At 39.0% G+C, this 24,151-nt stretch overlaps 1 protein-coding gene across 4 annotated transcripts in view; it reads left to right on the top strand.

Annotated features, from left to right (window-relative positions):
• The window catches only part of PAK2 (p21 (RAC1) activated kinase 2), a 107,385-nt gene that overhangs the window by 61,201 nt on the left and 22,033 nt on the right, over nt 1–24,151 (top strand). For all 4 annotated transcript variants that reach the window (XR_002337855.1, XM_021070136.1, XM_021070137.1 and 1 more), the window contains exons 3-12: nt 5,439–5,539; nt 5,859–6,006; nt 7,728–7,759; nt 9,962–10,069; nt 11,853–11,985; nt 13,401–13,464; nt 16,351–16,399; nt 17,408–17,520; nt 19,811–19,928; nt 23,132–23,231. Coding sequence is in view for 3 of the 4 variants with exons in the window: in XM_021070136.1 (XP_020925795.1) it covers nt 5,439–5,539; nt 5,859–6,006; nt 7,728–7,759; nt 9,962–10,069; nt 11,853–11,985; nt 13,401–13,464; nt 16,351–16,399; nt 17,408–17,520; nt 19,811–19,928; nt 23,132–23,231 (966 nt within the window). In the remaining variant the exon portion in view is untranslated. The remainder of the gene's footprint in view (nt 1–5,438; nt 5,540–5,858; nt 6,007–7,727; nt 7,760–9,961; nt 10,070–11,852; nt 11,986–13,400; nt 13,465–16,350; nt 16,400–17,407; nt 17,521–19,810; nt 19,929–23,131; nt 23,232–24,151) is intronic.

Raw genomic sequence — 24,151 nt, 5'->3', positions numbered from 1 at the left:
CATTGCCATGAGCTGTGGTGTAGGTCGCAGATGTGGCTCGGATCCAGCTACAGCTCCAATTCAACCCCTAGCCTGGGAACCTCCATATGCCTCATGTGCAGCCCTAAAAAAAAAAAAATATATATATATATATATATATATATATATTTTTTTTTTTTTTTTCTGGAGTTCCCTTGTAGCTCAATGGTAATGAACCTGACTGGTATCCAAGAAGATGTGGGTTCAATCCCTGGCCTCACTCAGTGGATCAAGGATCCAGTGTTGCTGCAGGCTGTGGTATAGGTCGGGGATGTGGCTCAGAGCCAGTGTGGCTGTGGCTGTGGCTATGGCTGCAGCTCCAATTTAACCCCTAGCCTGGGAATTTCCATATGCTACAGGATAACCCCCCCCCCAAGAAATACATACTCTTCTGGAGTTCCCGTCATGGCTCAGTGGTTAACGAATCCAACTAGGAACCATGAGGTTGTGGATTTGATCCCTGACCTTGCTCAGTGGGTTAAGGATCCGGTGTTGCCATAGCTGTGGAGTAGGTTGCAGACGAGGCTTGGATCCTGAGTTTCTGTGGCTCTGGTGTAGACCGGTGGCTACAGCTCCAATTCGACCCCTAGCCTGGGAACCTCCATATGCCATGGGAGTGGCCCTAGAAAAGGCAAAAAAAGACAAAAAAAAAAAAAAAAAAAAGACATACTCTTCTGAATAGTTAAGGTATAAGAAGTAAAATATTTTATAATTATCATAAGGTCTAGTCATCAATATGGTATAACAAAACTAAACATTTATGCACTAAGCAGAGCTTCAAAATTCACAAAGCAAAAACAATTACAGGAAGAAATAGATAAATATAGTTGCAGATTCTAGTACACTGCAATAATTGGTAGAACAAGTAGACAGAAAATTTCTAAAACTATCAATAAATTCAGGAAGACTCAACTCACAAAGTATATTCTGTGACCACAATATAATTAAGTTAGAAATTAGTAACAGATCTCTGGAAATAATTTGGAAAGTAAATAAAAACACTTCCCAATAGGAGTTCTCTTGTGGCACAGTGGGTCCAGTGTTGCTGCTGTGGCAAGGGTTTGATCCCTGATCTAGGAACTTCTGCATGCTGTGGATACGCACCCCCCCCCCAAAAAAAAAACCGCCTTCCCAATAATTGAAGTAAGAAATATATTAAACTAGATGAAAATTAAAATTCAAATATCTGTATGATGTTGCTAAAGCAGTACTTAGAAGAAATTTATAGTATTAAACGTCTGTATTAGAAAAGAAAGATTTCACAAAGGAAACCAAAAAGAAAACAAAAAGACAACTTACAGAATGGGAGAAGATAGTTTCAAATGATGCAACTGCCAAGGGCTTAATCTCTAGAATATGCAAGCAACTTATACAACTCAGCAGCAAAAAGGCCAACAACCCAATTGAAAAATGGGCAAAAGACCTCAATAGACATTTCTCCAGGGAAGATGTACAGATGGCCAACAAGCACATGAAAAAATGCTCAACATCACTGATTATTAGAGAAATGCAAATCAAAACTACTATGAGGTACCACCTCACACCAGTCAGAATGGCCATCATTATTAAATCCACAAATAACAAATGCTGGCGGGGGTGTGGAGAAAAGGGACCCCTCCTGCACTGTTGGTGGCAGTGTAAGCTGGTACAACCACTATGGAGAACAGTATGGAGGTACCTTAAAAAACTATACATAGAACTTCCATATGACCCTGCAATCCCACTCTTGGGTGTATATCTGGACAAAACTCTCCTTAAAAGAGACACATGCACCCGCATGTTCATTGCAACACTATTCACAATAGCCAAGACATGGAAACAACCCCAATGTCCATCAACAGAGGACTGGATTCGGAAGATGTGGTATATATACACAATGGAATACTACTCAGCCATAAAAAAGAATGACATAATGCCATTTGCAGCAACATGCATGGAACTAGAGACTCTCATACTTAGTAAAGTAAGTCAGAAAGAGAAAGACAAATACCATATGATATCACTTATATCTGGAATCTAATATAAGGCACAAATGAACCTTTCCACAGAAAAGAAAATCATGGACTCGGAGAATAGACTTGTGGTTGCCAAGGGGGAGGGGGAGGGAGTGGGGTGGATTGGGAGCTTGGGGTTAATAGATCCAAACTATTGCCTTTGGAATGGATTAGCAATGAGATCCTGCTGTGTAGCCCTGGGAACTATGTCTAGTCACTTATGATGGAGCATGACAATGTGCGAAAATGAAATGTGTACATGTATGTGTAACTGGGTCACCATGCTGTACAGTAGGAAAAAAAATTGTATTGGGGAAATAACAATTAAAAAAAAAAACTAAGAAAAACAAGGGAATATTGAGAAAAAAAAAATAAAAATAATAAAAAACAGCAAACATTCCAAAGACTGACAACAAAATATTACTAAAGATGTGGAGCAACCAGAACCCTCATATATTGCTCATGGGGATATAAAAAAAAGAAAAGATAAAAAAAATTTCCGGAGTTCCCGTCGTGGCGCAGTGGTTAACGAATCCGACTAGGAACCATGAGGTTGCGGGTTCGATCCCTGCGCTTGCTCAGTGGGTTAATGATCCGGCGTTGCCGTGAGCTGTGGTGTAGGTTGCAGACGCGGCTCGGATCCCACGTTGCTGTGGCTCCGGTGTAGGCTGGCAGCTACAGCTCCGATTGGACCCCTAGCCTGGGAACCTCCATATGCCGCAGGAGCGGCCCAAAGAAATATCAAAAAGACAAAAAAAAAAAAAAAAAAAAAAAAAAAAAAAAAAAAAAAAAAAAATTTCCAATCAATGATTTCAGCTGTCATTTTAATCAACTCGAAGGGAAGAGCAGATGAGATCCGAAGTAAGTACATGAAGATAAATAATAAAAATCAAAGTAGAAATCAATGGTGGAGTTCCCGTCGTGGCACAGTGGTTAACAAATCCAACTAGGAACCATGAGGTTGCGGCTTTGATCCCTGCCCTTGCTCAGTGGGTTAACGATCCGGCGTGGCCGTGAGCTGTGTTGTAGGTTGCAGACGCGGCTTGGATCCCGCATTGCTGTGGCTCTGGTGTAGGCTGGCGGCTACAGCTCCGATTGGACCCCTAGCCTGGGAATCTCCATATGCCATGGGAGCGGCCCAAGAAATCGCAAAAAGACAAAAAAAAGAAAAAGAAAAAGAAAAGAAATCAATGGAATTTTTAAAAAATACAGAAAAATTAATGAAACCAAAAAACTAACTTGTTGAGTATATCAATAAAATAGATAAACTTTTATCAAGCTTGGTGGGGTAGTGGGGAGGCAGAGAAGACACAAATTTCCAATATTGAGAGTGACAGAGATGGCATCTCTTTAGATTTTAGAGTTATTTAAAGATAAGGTAATATTACGAACAAATACTATACAACTAAATTCAATACATTAGATAAAGTGGGAAATTTTCTTGAAAGACACAGGTTTTCAAAGCTCACTCAAGGAAAAAATAGGTAAAATCCTGGCAATCCTATGTTTCTTAGGAAAATTTTGTTTATAGTGACTAGCCTTCCCACAAAGAAAATTATCAGACTCAGATGGCTCCATGGTAAATTTTAGCAAACATTTGAGGAAGAGCTATTACTAATTCTACACAAACTTGTAGAATAACGAAATTTAAAAATTGTACCATTTGCAATGGCACGAGGCTTTTTGAAATACTCTGGCAGAAATCCGACAAAAGCAGTAACATCTGTACAGTGATAACTATAAAACATTGCTGAGAGGAGTTCCCTGGTGGCTCAATGGGTTGGTGATCTGGCATCATCACTGCTGTGGCTCTGGTTACAGCTATAGTGCAGGGTCTATCCCTGGCCTGAGAACTTCCACATGTCAGAGTCACAGCCAAAATAAAAAAATAATAAAAGAACATTGCTGAGAATAATTTAAAAAGACCTAAATAAATGGAGAGTCGCTGTTTTCATAGATTAGAAGATTCAATATTGTTACTAAATCAGTTCTCCCAACAATGATTTATTGACTCAATGCCGTCTCAGTCAGAATCCTAGCAGGTTTTTTGTAGAATCAGGTTCATTCTAAAATTCATGTGAAAATGCAAAAAACCTAGGATAGAGCCAATTTTTTAGAAAAGAAATGATTACAAGGTTTATACTATGTAGTTTCAGTGCTTATTGTAAAGCTACAGTAATCCAGATAGTCCGATACTATTGGCATAAGATAAAGAGATTATCCCAACAGAGTTGAACATACAGAAATAGCGCCATGCATATATATAGTCAGTTAATTTTCAGTAGTGGTTCAAAATGAAAATCAGAGTGGCATCGGCCTTCTAAATGGCAACACTGAAAATTAGAAGAAATTCAGAGGGGAGGGGGAGATATTTTCAACCTAAACACATATAGATAGTCAAGAAATATCAGTTAAAGAGGTATGCCAAGAAAAGAAAAACATAAGATACAGAAAATAGATGCTAGCATGAGTGAAGGAATGTCCTAGAACTAGTAGCTGTGCCAGAAGCCTAGGCATAAACTGCTGCATATTAGAGCAAAAGGTTCTGAGAGCATGGTAGCTTGGGAATGAGGGGGATTGATGTGTTTGAATTTAGAGAGAATATTATTAATAGGTATGTGGCAGAAATGTTGCAAAAATAACTGATGGAACCACAGAAAAACTGGGAAATCCTAAAGTATAGCAGTTACCAACTTCAATAAAAAGGAAGAGTTAGAAGTTCCCATCGTGGCTCATCGGTAGTGAACCCAACTAGTATCCATGAGGACACAGGTTCAGTCCCTGGCCTCACTCAGTGGGTTAAGGATCCAGCATTGCTGTGAAGTATGGTATATGTCGCAGTCTTGGCTTGGATCCCGAATTGCTGTGGCTGTGGCGTAGGCCGGCAGCTAGAGCTCTGATTTGACTCCTAGCCTGGGAACTATCATATGCTGCAAGTGCAGCCTAAAAAGCAAAGAAAAAAAAAAAGAGTAGAGTTCGGTAAGAAAGGTGAAATGGCCCTTGTATATAGTGTATATTTTCCACAGTCGTAGTAATGTAAATTGTTCTTTCTAGATGTGGATAGCTCACTTGAAATAGGACTTGATAAACTTTATTTTCCAAATGAGTCATTTTCTGAGGGCTCTTCATTTATGAGAGAACCAGTATTCTAAGTGGCCTTCTCTCCTGTTCTGAGGCTTTTATTCAGGCCTGGTGCTGGGTTAGTCTATGCGTCTCTTTAATCAAGACACTGGTTGACCCCACCCCCACTTGATAGAATAAGTTTCAGTACTTGATTTGTCAGTTTCCTTAAGAGCCAGTGTTTTTAGGGAAAATCTCTTCTTTAGAATAATTTTGTTCCTAATCTGTTTTAGGAAAAATGTGAACAGGATTATGTGTACCTTTATTAATCTTATTTAAGTAAGCTGTTTTTTTAATGCCCTCTAGGAAGTAAGAAGAAAGAGAAGGAAAGGCCAGAAATTTCTCCTCCGTCTGATTTTGAGCACACCATCCATGTTGGTTTTGATGCTGTCACTGGAGAATTCACTGTAAGTGTACCTAGTAGGGACTCATTTATCAAGCAGTACTCAAACTTTCCTTTCAGTATTAAGCTTGAAGTTAACTTTTCTGTCTATATGTAAACCGTGAATTCTTAGTGTTTTTCTTTTCTTATAAAAGTGTTTGTATTATCTTTTTCCTAGGGAGCTGAGCTTAATGATTGTAATTATGCAAAATAGATTCAGAAAACCAGGCCTTTTAGAATTTAGCCAGAGCACAATTGTGTAGATTGATTTGTCACTTAACCTCTGGAAATTGATCTTATTAGAGCCATTCAAAACAACTAATTTCTGAATCCCTCTTTCTTAGGGCATGCCAGAACAGTGGGCTCGATTATTACAGACCTCCAATATCACCAAACTAGAGCAAAAGAAGAATCCTCAGGCTGTGCTGGATGTCTTAAAGTTCTACGACTCCAACACAGTGAAGCAGAAATACCTGAGCTTTACTCCTCCTGGTAAGACATCAGACCTGGTAAAAGGCTGGCTTAAATGGGATCACAGAGTTGGGGAGCACTTGTAGATAAAAAGATTGCTTCTGGAAAAATCAAAAGCTAAGCTGCGGTGGTTGCCTCAGCTTTTTCCCCTGCGTAGATCTGTCTTTTGTAAACTGATGTGGGCAGCTCTTAGGCATAATTTGGAATCTGGGGATTATATCAATTTCCTGGTTTTGCCAAAAGTGGGTGTTTTGGTCTTTTGTTGTCTCTTCACTGCTTTTCAATGAGTTCCAGCAATAAAATGGAAAGAGGCTGATTTATAGGCATGTTCATACTAGGAATATCTTTATTGTTAGTGGGGCAGGAGAAGGGTTGCTATACTATATATAAGCATATAGACTTTGAAATAAAAAATGTTTGTCTACTCAGAAGTTGAAACTTGAGTTCCCTTTGTGGCTAGGTGGTTAACGAGCCCTACTAGGATCTATGGGGTTTCAGATTCGATCCCTGGCCCCGCTTAGTGGGTTGAGGATCTGGTGTTGCCATGGGCTGTGGTGTAGGTTGAGACACAGCTCAGATACAGCATTGTTGTGGCTGTTGCATGGGTCGGTGGCTATGGCTCCAGTTTGACCCCTGGCCTAGGAACTTCCATGTGTGTTGGTACAGCCCTAAAAAGCAAAAAAAAAAAAAAAAAAAAAAAAAAAGTTGAAACTCATCAAATATATAAACATAAAGTAAGCATTAGAACTAAAAGAATTTCAAACCAGAAATAGAATATCACTAGATATTCGTTTATTTGTTCAAATAAGGATTAGAAGAAAGTCCATCCATTACAGTTGATTGCTATATCTCTTGAATTTCTTGGTATTTAGGCTCTTCCTCCCTCACACTAGCTCTCCCTCCCTCTTTTTCACAATTTATTTGTTAAAGAAAAACAGAATCATTAGTCCTGTTTCCCTCGATGTGGATTTTGCTAATTACATTCCAGTGTCACTTAATATATTTCTCTGTCCTTTCAAGTCATAAATAGTTTAAAAAACAGTATGATTGAGCTAAAATCATACATGTAGTTTTAATTAATTATACTTATTTGATTACATCCTTACAGAAATAAGGGCTTTGTTGAAGGAAGAAATAGAGACCACTTGGCAAATGATTTTGACCTTTTTGCTTAGTATAAGCAAAAGGTCAGATTTGTCCCTAGAACTTTTGTGTCAATCTGTGTGAGTGAATAATCTCTTTACAGTTTTTGAACAGAAAATGGTATATTAATACATATATATGAATCCATATGTGTGTGTGTGTCTGGGCATTTTAAAAAGTAAAGCATTAAACAATTTTCCTTTGCACATTTAGGATTGTCTAAGTGGTTGGTTGCTTTAAGTTCCTCAGTAGGCAATTTGCTGAAGTAAATATTGCTATAAATAAACTTATGTTTTATTTTAATAACTACAGATTGAGAGGTGTAAGCTTTTTTAAATTAAGGTGTAATTTCATACTATAAAATTCACCCACTTGAAGTACACAGTTCAGTGTTTTTAGCAAATTTACAGAGTTCTGTTAAATTTGAGTTTTATAAACTTGTATAAATTAATGTTTGAATACTGATAATATTTTTCTTGACTTAATTCAACTTGAAATCAGTCTAAGAATATTTTACTTGCTCTGCTTTATCTTTTATTATAGAGAAGTTGTTTTATTTTTTGAATTGAACTTAGCATTATTTTCTGTTTTGTATTCAGAGAAAGATGGCTTCCCTTCTGGAACACCAGCAGTAAGTTAATATGTTATTTCTTATAGCTCCTGTTCTAATTTCAGTTATCCTCACCAAAAAACTCAGTTTTATTTTACTTTCTAAAATTAACTATATCCATCAGGAATAACTACTTAGGAGTTCCCTTGGTGGTGCAGCGGAAACAAATTGAACTAGTATCCATGAGGGTATAGGTTCAATCCCTGGCTTCACTCAGGGTTAAGGAACCGGCATTGCCATGAGCTCGGGTGTAGGTCACAGACTCTGCTCAGATCTAGCATTGCTGAGGCTGTGCCATAGGCCAGTGGCTACAGCTCAAATTCAGCGCCTAGCCTGGGAAATTCCATATGTCATGGGTGTGGCCCTAAAAAGCAAAAAGAAAAGAAATAATTACTTAATTATGTATTTTTTTGCTACCCACTTGGTAAGTTGAAGAAGCCATGTTAAGCAAATAGAATTTCCTTAGATGATGCTTAAAGTAATTAAAACTTGGTATCTTTAGAGTAGTTTAGCTACTTTTGATAACATTTCTATATATAAACATGAATACAAAGAACTTGCCAACAGGCTCAGTGGAAATGAATCTGACTAGTATCCATGAGGACGAAGGTTTGATCCCTGGTCTCACTCAGTGGGTTAAGGATCTGGCATTGCCATGAGCTATGGTATAGGTCGCAGACGCAGGTGAGATCCCACTTGGCTGTGGCTGTGGCTGTGGCTGGCAGCTGTAGCTCTGATTTGACCCCTAGCCTGGGAACCTCCATATGCCGTGGGTGCGGCCTAAAAAGAAAAAAAAAGAACTTGCCAACATTCTCCTGTAGCATCATCCTACTGAATATAGACTATGGAAATATACTGAATAATGGAAGCCTGTTAAAATCTTCAGAGTTGTCTGAAATTTTAAGTTATCATGTAAGCACAAATACTTCCTGCAAACAGTTGTTTTATTTTCCATTCCTTAATTTGGAGGAAACAATCTCCTGGAGTTATTTGACTGCATATAATATCACGTAAAATACCTACCTAGCGCACACCTGTCATATAATAAACTCTGTATAAAGGATGATGCCTTGGAGTTCCTGCTCTGGTGCAGTGGGTTAAGGATCTGGTGTTGCCACAGCTGTGGGGGGCAGCCAAAAAACTTAAAAAAGGATAATGCCTTTCTCTTTTCCTTCTTTAGCCACAACTTTGTTGGTGAATCTGGCTGGTTTTTGTTTTGGCTGCACTTGTGGCATGTGGAAGTTCATGAGCCAGGAGTTGAACCTGCTCTGCAGAAGTGACAATGCTGGATCCTTAACCATTAGGCCACCAGGGAACTCTAGTCTGGCTGTTTTAAATAACTGAGAATGACTCTAACTTATACAGAGCCCAGAAGATTTTTGGTTTTGGACTTAAAAAATAAAGTGATTGTTTATTTTTGAACTAGTTAAAAGGCATGAATTCTCTCTTAATAATACTGGTATTAGGGAGTTCTTGGCGTGGCTCAGTGGCAACGAACCCAACTAGTATCCATGAGGACGCAGGTTTGATCCGTGGCCTCACTCAGTGCGTTAAGGATCTGGTGTTGCCATGAACTGTGGTGTAAGTCACAGATGCTGCTCAGATCCTACATAGCTGTGGTGTAGACAGGCAGCTACAGCTCCAATTCAGCCCCCAGCCTGAGAACTTCCATAGACCTCATGTATGGCCTTAGAAAACAAAACAAAACAAAAAAAACCTGTTATTGGGGAGTTCCCATTGTGGAATATCAGAAATGAATCTGACTAGTATCCATGAGGGTGTGGGTTCTGTCCCTGACCTTGCTTAATGGATCAGGGATCAGGTATTGCCGTGAGCTGTGGTGCAGGTCACAGATGAGGCTCGGATCCTGGATCCCACGTTGCTATGACTGTGGTGTCGGCTGTTAGCTGTAGCTCCAATTCGATGCCTAGCCTGGGAACTTCCATATGCTATGAGTGTGGCCCTAAAAAGCAAAAGAAAAAAGAAAAAAAGAATACTGGTATTTACTGTATATATCTGCTTTATAAACTTACTTTTCTATAATGTATACAATTGCCTTTACTTTTTAAAATGATTATAAGATTAGTACTGGTGAGGTTCTATTGTTTTGAAGTGAGCTATTAAATAGTTTTTTCAGGTATGTTAAAAAGGAGAGGTAGTCATATTCTAAAGTATCCTAATACTTGACTTGTCCTCCTTCCTTTGCTCATGTGATAAATGCAGCTGCATACCAAGGGATCGGAAACGTCAGCAGTAGTAACAGAGGAAGACGATGATGATGAAGAGACTGCTCCTCCTGTTATTGCCCCACGACCAGATCATACAAAATCAGTGAGTTTCTGATTAGTGAATTAGATTGTGCGTGTCCGTACCTGTATGTTTTTAACAACAGCTGTCTGTATTCGAATTCCAGTGATTAATTTCTAAGAAGTCTTCAGACTTAAAATATTTCAGTATGAGAAATTTACCTAAACACTAGTCATCAAAAAACTAGTTTTCTTTAAAAGTTAAAATAGGAGTTCCTGTTATGGCTCAGCAGAAATGAATCCAGTCCGACCAGGAACCATGAGGTTGCAGGTTTGATCCCTGGCCTCGCCCAGGGTGGTAAGGATCCTGCATTGCAGTGAGCTATGGTGTAGGTTGCAAATGCGGCTCAGCTCTGATGTGGCTATGACTGTGGCGTAGACCGGCAGCTGTAACTCTGATTGGACCCCTAGTCTGGGAACTTCCATATGGCCTGGGTGTGGCCCTAAAAAGCAAAAAAAAGAAAAAGTTAAAATACTTCTCTCATTGTTTTTTCTTTCTCTATTACACCATCTTTTCGAGGGAGTTCATCTATTTCTCTACCTTTATCTCAGTACAGATAAGTACTGTATCTAAAACTTGGAGCTTACCTTTTATCCAAATTATATATTTGATCTCCCATTTTACATTTTTCTCAAAGCCTTCACAAGGCTGCTCAATGAAATTTCTAACAGCTACGGGAGAATTTTAACAATAACAACCTTAGATAGAGACAGAAAGAGTCTGCCTTGTTCTGATACAAATAAAAGCAGCAGAGTATGGTGAGGTGTTGGCACAATAGACAAGTAGGGCTCGGAGGACTGCCATTGGACCCTCATCTAGTGATAGAGAGCTGTGTTTTCTTTACTACTTAGAAATGGCTGTTTGAAATAAAATGGTGGAAATTATATTTATATAAAAAGTTTTATGGAAATTAATGATAGTTCAACATCAAGATTTCCATTATTTTGCTCTGTATTTCTCTCTTTTATTTTATTTTATTTTGTCTATTTTTTGGCATTTCTTGGGCTGCTCTCGCAGCATATGGAGGTTCCCAGGCTAGGGGTCCAATCGGAGTTGTAGCCACGGCCTACACCACAGCCACAGCAACTCGGGATCCGAGCCTTGTCTGCAACCTACACCACAGCTCACGGCAACGCCGGATCCTTAACCCACTGAGCAAGGCCAGGGATCAAACCCGAAACCTCATGATTCCTAGTTGGATTCGTTAACCACTGAGCCACGATAGGAACTCCTGTATTTCTCTCTTTTAGAAAAAACATTTTCAAACTTGTACTATGTTTTTTGCTTCTTTTTTATTATGTTATTTTAGATCTGATTGTACTTAGATTTATTTCGTTCACAGATCATCTGCTTTGCTACAGAGACTTTTAAAATACATAAGTGGAGGAGTTCCCATTGTGGCTCAGTGGTAATGAACCCGACTACTATCCAGGAGGATGTGGGTTCAATCTCTGACCCTGCTCAGTGGGTTAAAGATCCAGCATTGCTGTGGCTGTGGTGTAGGCCGGCAGCTGCAGCTCTAATTTGACCCCTAGCCTGGGAACTTCCATATGCCACAGGTGCAGCCCTAAAAAGAAAAAAAGAAAGAAAAAATACTTATGTGATGTACCAAAGAAAAATGTTTCACGTTTATTCCTCTTAGCTCCCAGTCTTTTATAAGACAAATCTGAAAATCTTATTCTCATTCTTTTGAACACAAGAGACAGATTACTTTGTTGTTGGCAAAAATCAAAGAACTAAATAGTGTGCCAGTAAGAATAACTAAAAATACTGTTCTTCAACTCTAATTAATTCTTTCTCTCTGCAGATTTATACACGGTCTGTAATTGATCCTATTCCTGCTCCAGTTGGTGATTCTAATGTTGATGGTGGTGCCAAGACTTCAGACAAACAGAAAAAGAAGGCCAAAATGACAGATGAAGAGATTATGGAGAAATTAAGTATGTTACCTGCATTTTACATTATTCTTAAATTGTTAACAGCTCTTGAAACAGTTGGCCCAGATGTATCTTAAGTTATTTTATATTTTTGGCTTGAAATGTAAAAAAAAATTTTCTTCTAAAACCAACAGCTTCAGTTAAATTGTAGTAAAGGGAAAATAATGGTCTTCTTTGCTTGTTTATTATTATACGCTGACTAGTGAGCAGCATCTTTGAATAGTCAGTATTTTGGGGAGTAATACGTTTTCTCAGAGGGCCAAATCTAAGGATAATAGTTGGAAACTTTATGAGAGGAAGTTTGTATGTGTTTATGCACATCTCTATAACACAGAATGTACCTAAATAACTAAACAGAATGTCCTATATAGATAATATGTGTAAACATAAAATGTATTTTTTTTTCTCTTCTTCATTTTCATCCATCAACTATCATTGGCCTGGATCAGGCACTGGAAATAATACACAAAGTGCCAGAGAGAGGGTAGCAGTAATGTCTCATTATAAGTCTACAGCAGCTATGGTTACAAAGGACTGTGACCTAGAGGGATCAAGGAAAAATATTATATATTGGCTGTATGTTTGAGGTTGGGTACCTATGTAAAACTGGATTCTTTCTCTAACTTTCTTTGATATGCCTTTTTCTCCTTTTACCTTGTGAAAATTTAGTGTTTTGACTTACTGGTAATAAAGATATTAGGGTTTTATGTACAATATCCTAATTTTAAAACCTGTTTCTTGGTTGTGACTTTGTGAGCTTTCCTAAAACAGATATATGATTAGTTTGCATTAAAGTAGAGTAATCTTGATAGTAATAAGTGGTTTTCTAAGTACATTGAAAGATAGAAGATACATGAGAAGAGTCTGAAAAGCCATTTGGGGTTATTCATTTGGGTATGATTTTTTTCTCATATTAAGTAGTTTGGTAACTTATCATTAGTTTCATACATTTTGGTGGAGTATGAAAAGTAGGATAACCAACTTGTCCTTTCCCCAGGAACTTCCCAGTTCCCATGTGCCACATCCTGAGGAACCCCTTAGTCTCAGGGAAACTATACAATTGCTTATTCTAAAACATCATTTTTGTGAGTTCCCTGGTGGCTCAGTGTTGTCACTGCTGCAGCCCGGGGAAGTAAAAGTGGTCATTTTTGAGAAAGTGATAGGATAATCAAGACTTCAATTAGGAGTTCTAACCTAGTGGAAACAGTGTATCTTCTTGCTTCTGATACTTTATTTTTATTACCTACTCTTTAGTGTTTTGTATTGGAAACATACATTATTTTGAAATAGAGCTTTATGTTTGAAAGCTACTGTTGTGAAATCATTAGAGTTTATTAAAAGAAATAATGTTATCGAAGTTTGCAGTTTAAAAATGCTTCACTCAGTTTCCAACTTTGTATTATTTTTGTTTAAAATAGGAACTATTGTAAGCATAGGTGATCCTAAGAAAAAATATACAAGATATGAAAAAATTGGGCAAGGGTAAGTATTTGTGACTACATTGCCAAAATATTCATTATCTCCTAGGTGTCCTGCATATCTCTTTTGCCTACTGACATTGAGTATGTGTGGTACTCTGAGTAGTATCCTTGGATGTGTATAAATAAGTAATGCATTTATTTCTAGATGCTATTAAAATACTATACTACTTAGTAATGACTATATATTTTTTCTTAAGTGTTATTTCCCATTAGTGCTAAGATTGGGTGGGAGAGTTGCCCATCAAAAATTTTAAAAGTAAGAAAATATACTGCAAGATTATAGTTTTAAAACCTGCATTTTAATCACATCATTGAGTATGGATCTTTAATTCTACTGATCTTCTGATTTTGTTCAATATTTTTTTTCTTTTTGTCTTTTTAGGGCTATACCTGTGACATATGGAAGTTCCCAGGCTAAGGAATGAGTCAGAGTTGTAGCTGCTGGCCTATGCCACCGCCACAGCAGTGCCAGATCCCAGCTGCATCTGCGACCTACACTGCAGTTTGTGGTAATACAGGATCCTTAACCCACTGAGTGAGGCCAGGGATCGAACCCACATCCTCATGAATACCAGTCAGGTTCTTAACCTGCTGAGCCACAATGAGAACTCATGTATTTTTTTTCTTTTTTGGTCACACTGGTAGTATTTGGAAGTTCCCAGGCCAGGCATCCAGTGTGAGCTGCAGCTGCTACCTACACCATAGCTATAGTGATACTGGATCCTGAATCCACTGTGCTGGGCTGGGGATTGGATCTGCACTGCCACAGAGACAGCACCAGATCTTTAACCTTCTGCATCATAGCAGGAACTCCAGTAATTTGGTTTTTGGCTTTTTAGGGCCACACCCATGACTTATGGAAGTTACAAGGCTAGGGGTCAAATTGGAACTACAGCTGCCAGCCTATGCCACAGCCACACTGGATCCTTAACCCACTGAGCAAGGCCAGGGATCGAACCTGCATCCTCATGGATACTAGTCAGGTTTGTTACTGCTGAGCCCCAACAGGAACTCCCAATAATTTGTATTTTTGAACTATGCTAGCTAAATCTTTTTTTCTCTTGTGTAGGGGCAAAGGAACATCCTGAATTTTTTTTTATTATTATTATTCAATGAATTTATCACATCTGTAGTTGTATAATGATCATCACAATCCAATTTCACAGGATTTCCATCCCACAACCCAAGCACATCCCCCCACCCCACAAACTGTCTCCTCCAGAGACCATAAGTTTTTCAGTGACTGTGAGTCAGCATCTGTTCTGCAAAGAAGTTCCGTCTGTCCTTTATTCAGATTCCACATGTCAGTGAAAGCATTTGATGTTGGTGTCTCATTGTATGACTAACTTCACTTAGCATGATCGTTTCTAGGTCCATCCATGTTGCTAAAAATGCTGGTATTTCATTCATTTTAATGGCTGAGTAATATTCCATTGTGTATATGTACCGCATCTTCTGGATCCACTCCTCTGTCGATGGACATTTAAGTTGTTTCCATGTCTTGGCTATTGAAAAGAGTGCTGCAATGAACCTTGGAGTACATGTGTCTTTGCGAGTCATGGTTTTAATGACTGAATTTTTAATGTCATTAATCTCTGCAAAGTGTTCTGTAAGTTTAGAAAAACCAAAATCAGACATTCCCGTCAAGGCTCAGCAGGTTAAGAACCCGACTAGTATCCATGAGGATGTTGGTTCTATCCCTGACCTCACTCAGTGGGTTATAAAGGGTTGCCCTGAGTTGCTGTGTAGGTTGCAGACTCAGCTTGGATCCTGCGTTGCTGTTGCTGTGGTGTAGGCTAGCACTTGTAGCTCCAATTCGATCCCTAGCCTGGGAGCTTCTACATGCCACAAGATAAAGAGAGGAGAAAAACAAATTAAGTTGCAGCACTGATTTTAATAAAAAAATTGAAAATCATATTAATATTCTTGAGCATGATAATGGATAAATTGTAGTATACAGAGTAATACGTATGATAAGTAAGAATGAAGAGGAGTAACACCTATCCACATGGATGATCATCCCAAATCCAGTGTTGAATTTAAAAAGCAAATTACAGGAAAATACATAAAATAAAATCATTTATATGGAGTTAAAAAATTATGTGCAATGTCTTCTATAGTGGGACACAACTATGTCCCTAGTAAAGTATAGAGAAATACATGGAAATGATGCACATCAAATACAGAATAAACTCTGAATATAGATTACTTTTGGGAGGAGGGTGGATGCCTTTGGAAAGGGCACATAAGAACCTTCAAATTTATTTGTATTTGTCTGTTTCTTCACTGGGGAAATGGATCCATGAATATATGTTACTTTTTTCTCTCTTTATCTTTTCCTATATTTTTGTAGGTCTGAAATAGGACAGATTTCTAACCTAAGTTTTGACCACAAAGATTACCTCTTTTTCTTATTTTACCTCCCTTGTTTTTGCTTTTTTACTACTTTTAAAGATATTTAGGAGTTCCCATCGTGGCGCAGTGGTTAAGGAATCCAACTAGGAACCGTGAGGTTGTGGGTTCAATCCTTGACCTTGCTCAGTGGGTTAAGGATCCAGCGTTGACGGGAGATGTGGTGTAAGTTGCAGACTCTGCCAGGATCCTGAGTTGCTGTGGCTGTGGTGTAGGCCAGCGGCTACAGCTCCGATTAGACCCTTAGCCTGGGAACCTCCATATGCCACGGGTGCAGCCCTAGAAAAGACAAAAAGACAAAAAAAAAAAGGATATTCAGATGAGATTGGGTGCATTCAGGATGGTATGGCCTTATTCCATCTTAGACGTTCTTTAACTCCTTCTCAGTTGTTCTGAGTATAAAGTCTTTGGATATTACAAATGAAAGTTATTTAGGAATCTTAAATCTAGTTGTGTCTTTTTTTTTTTCCTCTAGGGCTTCTGGCACGGTTTTCACTGCTACTGATGTGGCACTGGGACAAGAGGTAGCTACTTTTTCATCCTTCTGGGTGTTAATATTAGCTTTCAATATAGGAAGAAACTAGATCTGCTTGTGAATAATCAATAAGAATCTATTTTTCAGTTGAATATGGTAAAAGAATTACTCTAGGTAATTTTTTAGCACTTTCCTTATTAAAGAAAAAAAATAATTATGCATTTAGTGTCGTAAATAAATATTTTAAAAATTATTTTCCAAGCTTGGGATGAAAAGATTAATTCCTGGTCTATGACCTTGGGTATAGATTTCAAGAGAAATACTAAGGAGTTCCCGTCGTGGCTCAGTGGTAATGAACCCAACTAGTATCCATGAGGACGTGGGTTTGATCCCTGGCCTTGCTCAGTGGGTTAAGGATCTGGCATTGCCGTTAGCTGTGGTGTGGGTTGCAGACACAGCTCTGATCCTGAGTTGCTGTGGCTCTGGTGTAGGCCATCAGCTACGGCTCCAATTCAACCCAGCCTGGGAACCTTCATATGCCACGGGTGCAGCCCCAGAAAGACCAAAAAATAAAAAGACAGAGAAATATTAAAATATTTAGGTTTGGAGTTCCTGTCATGGCTAAGTGGTTAATGAACCTGTCTAGTACCATGAGGACTCGGGTTTGATCCCTGGCCTCGCTCAGTGGGCTAAGGATCCTGGTGTTGCCGTGAGCTGTGGTGTAGGTCACAAATGTGTCTCAGATCCTGAGTTCCTATTGCTATGGTGTAGTCTGACAGCTGTAGCTCTGATTCGATCCCTAGCCTGGGAACCTCCATATGCCAGTGAGTATGCCCTAAAAACACAAAAGCCAAAAATAATAAATAAATAAAATATTTAGGTTCTATGTATTACAAAGCATTATGCGTTGCCACTGTGGAAATAAAAGAATTGCCTATAAGAAAATTATAATTTCATTGTTTTATATGTATATAATAAATTATTAACTGATTGGTTTTTGTGATTTCTAAGAGAATTAGGAAACTGGTTCTGATTTTTTCTTCTGTTTCCATTATAGGTTGCTATCAAACAGATTAATTTACAGAAACAGCCAAAGAAGGAATTGATCATTAATGAGATTCTGGTGATGAAAGAATTAAAGAATCCCAACATAGTTAACTTCTTGGACAGGTAAATGTAAATATTTCTTAAACGTTGAGAGAAAAATGTAGCAATTTTTAGACTCATGGCTTTGGGGGTTAGCCGCTTTAGTTAGACTGTAGTTGAATGTCAATACTGAAGAGTAAACTTGAAGGAGGAAGAGAGATAAAAATAGCATATTTGAGTTTAGAAGGTCCTTTTTCTCCCAGGGTATCACTTGGCAAGTAAGAGGAGGCAGTTAAATAAAGGAATTTGCTGCTGGTGCTCTAATTAATTACAAATGGTCAGAAGCAGAAACATTAAGGAAAGGTTGGCTATAATTAATTTCCTTACTGACAGGGGTAATTGGCCACACAGTTTTTAAACTTTCAGGTCAATTTTATTTTACATTTTGTCTTTCCTGGGCAAATAATATACTTATCAAAACCTCATTTAGGGAGTTCCTGTAGTGGCACAACTGTAATGAACCGGACTGGTATCCCTGAGGATGCAGGTTCCATCCCAGGCCTTGCTCAGTGGGTTAGAGATCCAGCATTGACAAGAGTTGTGGTCTAGGTTGGCAGCTGCAGCTCCAGTTCGACCCCAGCCTGGGAACCTCCATAGGCCGCGGGTGTGGCCCTTTAAAAAAAAAAAAATTTAATTCAGGACTTGATATTTAAAGTAGAATAGAAAAGTATGTATCTTACAACTTTTTTAAAAAGCAGTTACATATAGGAGTTCCTGTCGTGGCTCGGTGGTTAACGAATCTGACTGGGAACCATGAGGTTGCGGGTTCGATCCCTGGCCTTGCTCAGTGGGTTAAGGATCCGTTGTTGTCGTGAGCTGTAGTGTAGGTTGCAGACTTGGCTCGGATCCCGAGTTGCTGTGGCTGTGGCATATGCCAATGGCTACAGCTCCGATTCAACCCCTAGCCTGGGAACCTCCATATGCCACAGGAGTGGCCCAAGAAATGGCAAAAAGACAAAAAATAAAAAAATAAAAAGCAGGGAGTTCCCGTCGTGGCGCAGTGGTTAACGAATCCGATGAGGAACCACGAGGTTGCGGGTTCGGTCCCTGCCCTTGCTCAGTGGGTTAACGATCCGGCATTGCCGTGAGCTGTGGTGTAGGTTGCAGACGCGGCTCAGATCCGGCGTTGCTGTGGCTCTGGCGTAGGCTGGTGGCTACAGCTCCAATTCAACCCCTAGCCTGGGAACCTCCATATGCCTGGGAGCGGCCCAAAGAAATAGCAGAAAGACAAAAAAAAAAAAAGAAAAAGCAGATACATATATGTGAATGAAAGGAATAGTAGAAAAATAAATGAAAATTATAGTAGTGATCGTTTGGAAATGGAGGATCATAGGTAATTTAAAAATTTTTCCATATTTAAATTTGTTTTGAATGGGTTAAAGAAAACATTTTCAGACTTTAGTGCTAACTCTGGGGACCATGTTCATAGAAATAAACTTTCTCAGTATATTTCGCTACTTTTTTTTTTAATGGCCTCACCCATAGCATATGAAAGTTCTTGGGCCAGGGATTGAATCCAAGCCTCAGCTGCAACCAGTGCAAACCTGCATCTCTCCAGTGGCCTAAGCCTCTGCAGTCTGATTCTTAACCCACTGTACCACAGCAAGAACTCTTTGCCTACTTTTAAAAATAGTCCTACTTCAGATCAGTAAAGCATGGTGATTAAGATAAGCCATAAACTTTATTTATTTTTTTTGCTTTTTAGGGCTGCAATGAGAGGCATATGAAGGTTCCCAGGCTAGGGGTCTAATTGGAGCTACAGCTGCCAGTCAATGCCAAGCCACAGCAACACCAGATCCAAGCCACATCTGTGACCTACAGCACAGCTCATGGCAATGGCAGATCCTTAGCCCACTGAGCAAAGCCAGGGATCAAACCCGCAACCTCATGGTTCCTCGTCGGATTTATTTCTGCTGCACCACGATGGGAATGCCTAGATTTTTTTGTTAGAGTGCCTAGCATTTAAATTCTTCAAAATAAAGTGTCATGTGTTTAGAAAAGGTAAAAGTGAGAGTTCCCATCATGGTTCAGTAGTTTAACAAATCCGACTAGGAACCATGAGGTTGTGGGTTCAATCCCTGGCCTTGCTCAGTGGGTTAAGGATCCGGCATTGCCGTGAGCTGTGGTGTAGGTCGAAGACGCAGCTTGGATCTGGCGTTGCCGTGACTCTGGAGTAGGCCGGCAGCTATGGCTCTGATTTGAACCCTAGCCTGGGAACCTCCATATGCTGTGAGAACGGCCCAAGAAATGGCAAAAAGACAAAAAAAAAAAAAAGGTAGAAGTGTAATATATTTTGTATGTTCTTTTTTTTTAGTTACCTGGTAGGAGATGAGTTGTTTGTGGTAATGGAGTACCTTGCTGGGGGATCACTTACGGATGTTGTAACAGAGACCTGCATGGATGAAGCACAGATTGCTGCTGTATGCAGAGAAGTGAGTTTGCTCCCTTTTTGATGAGTTACAATAATGTGTGGTTAGCGAGTACGAGGTGAAGAAAGGGAAATTTTATTTATTATCCAAGCCGGACACTTTTGAGGGTGAGAGAGGGTGTCATTAAGATTACACCATTCTGGGAGTTCCCGTCGTGGCGCAGTGGTTAACGAATCCGACTAGGAACCCATGAGGTTTTGGGTTCAATCCCTGGCCTCACTCAGTGGGTTAGGAATCCGGCATTGCCGTGAGCTGCGGTGTAGGCCGCAGAAGCAGCTCGGATCCTGCGTTGCTGTGGCTGTGGTGTAGGCCGGCGGCTACAGCTCTGATTGGACCCCTAGCCTGGGAGCCTCCATATGCCAGTGAGTATTTCCTAAAAAGACAAAAGACAAAAAAAAGTAAAGATTACACCATTCAGCAGTTGAAATAAGGACAAAGTGGTACACATCTTGACCCTCAGTATTAATAAGTCTACTTCTAGCCTTTTATATACATATATGTATGTTGTATATATATGTATACACACACACACATATATAATGTATACATATGTATTTTTTTAGGGCTGCACCCACAGCATATAGAAGTTCCCAGGCTAGGAGTCTACCTGGAGCTCGAGCTTCTGGCCTACGCCATAGCCACAGAAATACCAGACGCAAGCCACATCTATGACCTCCACCACAGCTCAGATCCTTAAACCACTAAGTGAGGCCAGGAATTGAACCCGCATCCTCATGGAAGTTATATCGGGTTCTTAACCCACTGAACCGCAATGGAAGCATATATATAATTTTTTAATTAATTTTTTTAATGATCATATCTGCAGCTTATGCAAATTCCCAGGCTAGGGGGGTTGAATCATAGCTGTAGCTGCAGGCCTGTGCTGCAACTTGTGGCAGTGCCGAATCCTTAACCCACTGAGCAAGGCCAGAGATCAAACCCACATCCTCATAGAGACTGTATCCGGTTCTTAACCCGCTGAGCCACAGTGGGAACTCCAACTTCTGGCTTTATTGATCTCATTAAAGATGACCAGTGAGATGATATTCATAAGTGAATCTCCAGACATTCTGTTTGTTTAGTTATGTCTACAATTAAGACAGAAATAAACCTTTCTTTCTTCTAATCTTTCCCTGCAGATTAGACTTAGGTTAATGACTTGCCTAGTGTCATTAAAACTGTGACACTACTTTCTTTGTCCTAGGAATCTTATCACAAAGGACAAAATTGTAAAAGTTCTTATGACCATATGTTTCCTATGATTTGGCTTTGAACGTTTTTACAGTGTATTTAAGTAAAGTGTAAACTTTTTTTGTGTAAACAGTATATGTGATTTTTTTCCTTTTTTAGGTTTTATTAGGTGTTTCAGAAAAAAGTATTCTTTGAAAATTTTAATTCTTGGGTAATTGTATTCCACCTAAGGGGTAGCCCTCTTGATTGTTTCAAGAGAGGGAAATAAATTTTTAATAGTTATGAATAGTTTAACAATATGACATCCTTAACAAACAATGTTTGGTCAGTTAAATCTGATAAAAACTTAACAAAGGAATTCCTGTTGTGGCTCAGTGGGTTAAGGCCCCAACATTATCTCTCTGAGGATTTGGGTTTGAACCCTGGCCTCTCTCAGTGGGTTAAGGATCTGGCATTGCCACAAGCTGTGGCATAGGTTTTGGATGCAGCTTGGATCCAGTGTTGCCATGGCTGTGGTGGAGGCCCCAGCAGCAGCTCCAGTTCGACCCCTAGCCTGGGAACTTCCATATGATGCAAGTGCAATAATAAAAGTTAAAAAAAAAAGAAAGAAAAAAAAAAAAACTTAAGAATTTATCTAGATATACTTTGTTTTTCTAGTAGCTATTTTCGTAATCGATATAAAATTACTTCGGGGCATTCCCATTGTGGCTCAACAGGAACAAATCTGACTAGTATCCATGAGGATGTGGCTTCAATCCCGGGCCCCACTCAGTGGGTTAAGCGTCCAGTGTTGCTGTGAGCTGTGGTGTAGGTCACAGACGCTACTTGGATCCCACATTGCTGTGGCTGTGGTGTGGGCCAGCAGCTGTAGCTCCAAATTGACCCCTAGCCTGTGAACTTCCATATGCCACTGGTGCGGCCCTAAAAAAAAAATTGTTTTAGGAGTTCCTCTAATTGTGACATAGTTTGTTTCTACTTATTTCTACAAGTATTTTTGGGGGATTTTTTTTCTTTTCAGGAATCTGCCTAAGTGCTTGGTAAACGTAATGCGATAATACACAGTTAACCTGTTTCTTTTCTTTGAATAGTAGAGTATTTTGAATAGGATTCTTAGTTGTTATTAATGATATACAGACTTTATTTGTTGTCCTACAATAAGAAAATATTTTTTATTGCTTTATTTTTTTTTGTATCTTTTGGTTTTATTTTTGTTTATTTAGTTTTATTTTGTTGTCCTCTTTTAATGGGGGTAAGAAACAAACACAACTTCTTCAAATTACAATTAATGCTCAGTTTACATTAAAATGATAGCAAGCAGATTTTTAAAATTTAATCTCATCATTGCCTTTAAGAAAGTAAGAATAGTTTTTCTGCTTTTTAGACTCAGTGCTTTCTGATATAGGGCATAAGAGGAAAGTTTTTCTTTCATTATTCATGTCTAAGGTGTGGATATAACTCTATGTGAAACCTTCCGTGGAAGAAATGAAGCCTTGAGCAGCTAGAGAGAACTAGACCTCCCAGGGGTTTGTACTGACTAGACTTCTGAGTGTCTCAGATTCAAATGGGAATGATGACAAGTTTATCCTTTATTCTTGAAATGATTTCTAAAAATCCTTGTGCATGTTTACAAGTGCTGCATACCTTTAGGCATTTAAACCTGCGCAGACCTAGGAATCATGTAGACCCACCCATCATTTCATAAATGGGAACACTGAAGACAGAGTGATATTCTTCTGGTTTTAAATAATCTGTGGCAAAAATAGGACTAGATGAGATATTATTAATAATCATCTCTGGGTAAGCCCAGAGGGTAGGAAGAGGGGGATCTAATTATTTAAGGTGTCTTATTTTCATGGTTTCGCACATGAGAAGATTTTTTTCTTCGTAAATGTATTATTAGAGGGCTTTCTACTGGATACTGGAGGTGATGTTCAGGCCATGGGTAGTATATGTGAACATCACTTAGAATTTTTGGGGGCTGTTTCATTGACAGGTGTTTTTCTTCTTCTGTTCAGTGTTTACAGGCATTGGAGTTTTTACATGCTAACCAAGTGATTCACAGAGACATCAAAAGTGACAATGTGCTTTTAGGCATGGAAGGATCGGTTAAACTTAGTGAGTAACAAGTGAACAAATAATATTTATGTTACTTATAATTTTCTGCTTTTTTTAAAGTAAAAACCCTCTTCTGCTGTTAAATTTTTATGACAATATATGGGGGGGAGGGAGAAAAGTAGTAAAAACATTTGGACTCTTAGCTGGACAGCTTGAGTTTAAATAGCAGAGCTGCTACTAACTTGCTCAATAATTTGGGGTAATTATGTGATCTCTTTGTGTTCATTTTCTCATTCGTATGATAAGAAAAATATCTCAGGGAATTCTTCTGAATATTGAAAATGTAAAGCACTTAAAAAGACAAGGAAAAAAAAAGTGGCTGTGGTGCAGGCCATCAGCTACAGCTTTGATTTGACCCCCAGCCTGGGAACCTCTATGTGCCACCAATGTGGCCCTAAAAAGGCCAAAAAAAAAAAGAAAGAAAGAAAGAAAGTAAAGCACTGAGGAATAGTGCCTGGGACTATTGTCTTGTTGGTGGTGTTTTCCAAACATAAACTTGGATTTATCTGTGCTATCTCCTAGGGTAGATTTTTCTCATTCTGCTGTTTATCTTTCTTTGGATTTGGAAGAGAGTGGCCTAATTGAGGAAGGGCTGTATGACCCTGATGTCAGAGATGAAAAAATTTAAAAGAAACCATGTGTAAACCTCTTTTCCTAATTATCTTCTATGTCAGACATAGTAGAGTCACCGGCTTGGGGGGAGACACACACCTTTTCCTCTGGCTATAATCTCAGTTCCAACCATGCCCTCTGCAGGATTCAAGAAGCACCTCTCTTGAGGTTTCTCCAAAATTCAAGGCATTTCTTGGATCAAGCACCAAAAACTTTTTCTTCTCTTTGCCTAGAGAGTCTGACTGCTTTTTCAGATAGTTTCTCAAGGTTATTCAACCATAAGAAAAGAAATCTAGGTTCTATCAGAG

Source organism: Sus scrofa, chromosome 13 (genome assembly GCF_000003025.6).
Source record: "Sus scrofa isolate TJ Tabasco breed Duroc chromosome 13, Sscrofa11.1, whole genome shotgun sequence".
NCBI classification, from domain to species: Eukaryota; Metazoa; Chordata; class Mammalia; order Artiodactyla; family Suidae; genus Sus; species Sus scrofa.
The sequence above is the reverse complement of the archived record's forward strand: the minus strand, read 5'-3'. Positions and strand labels throughout refer to the sequence as shown.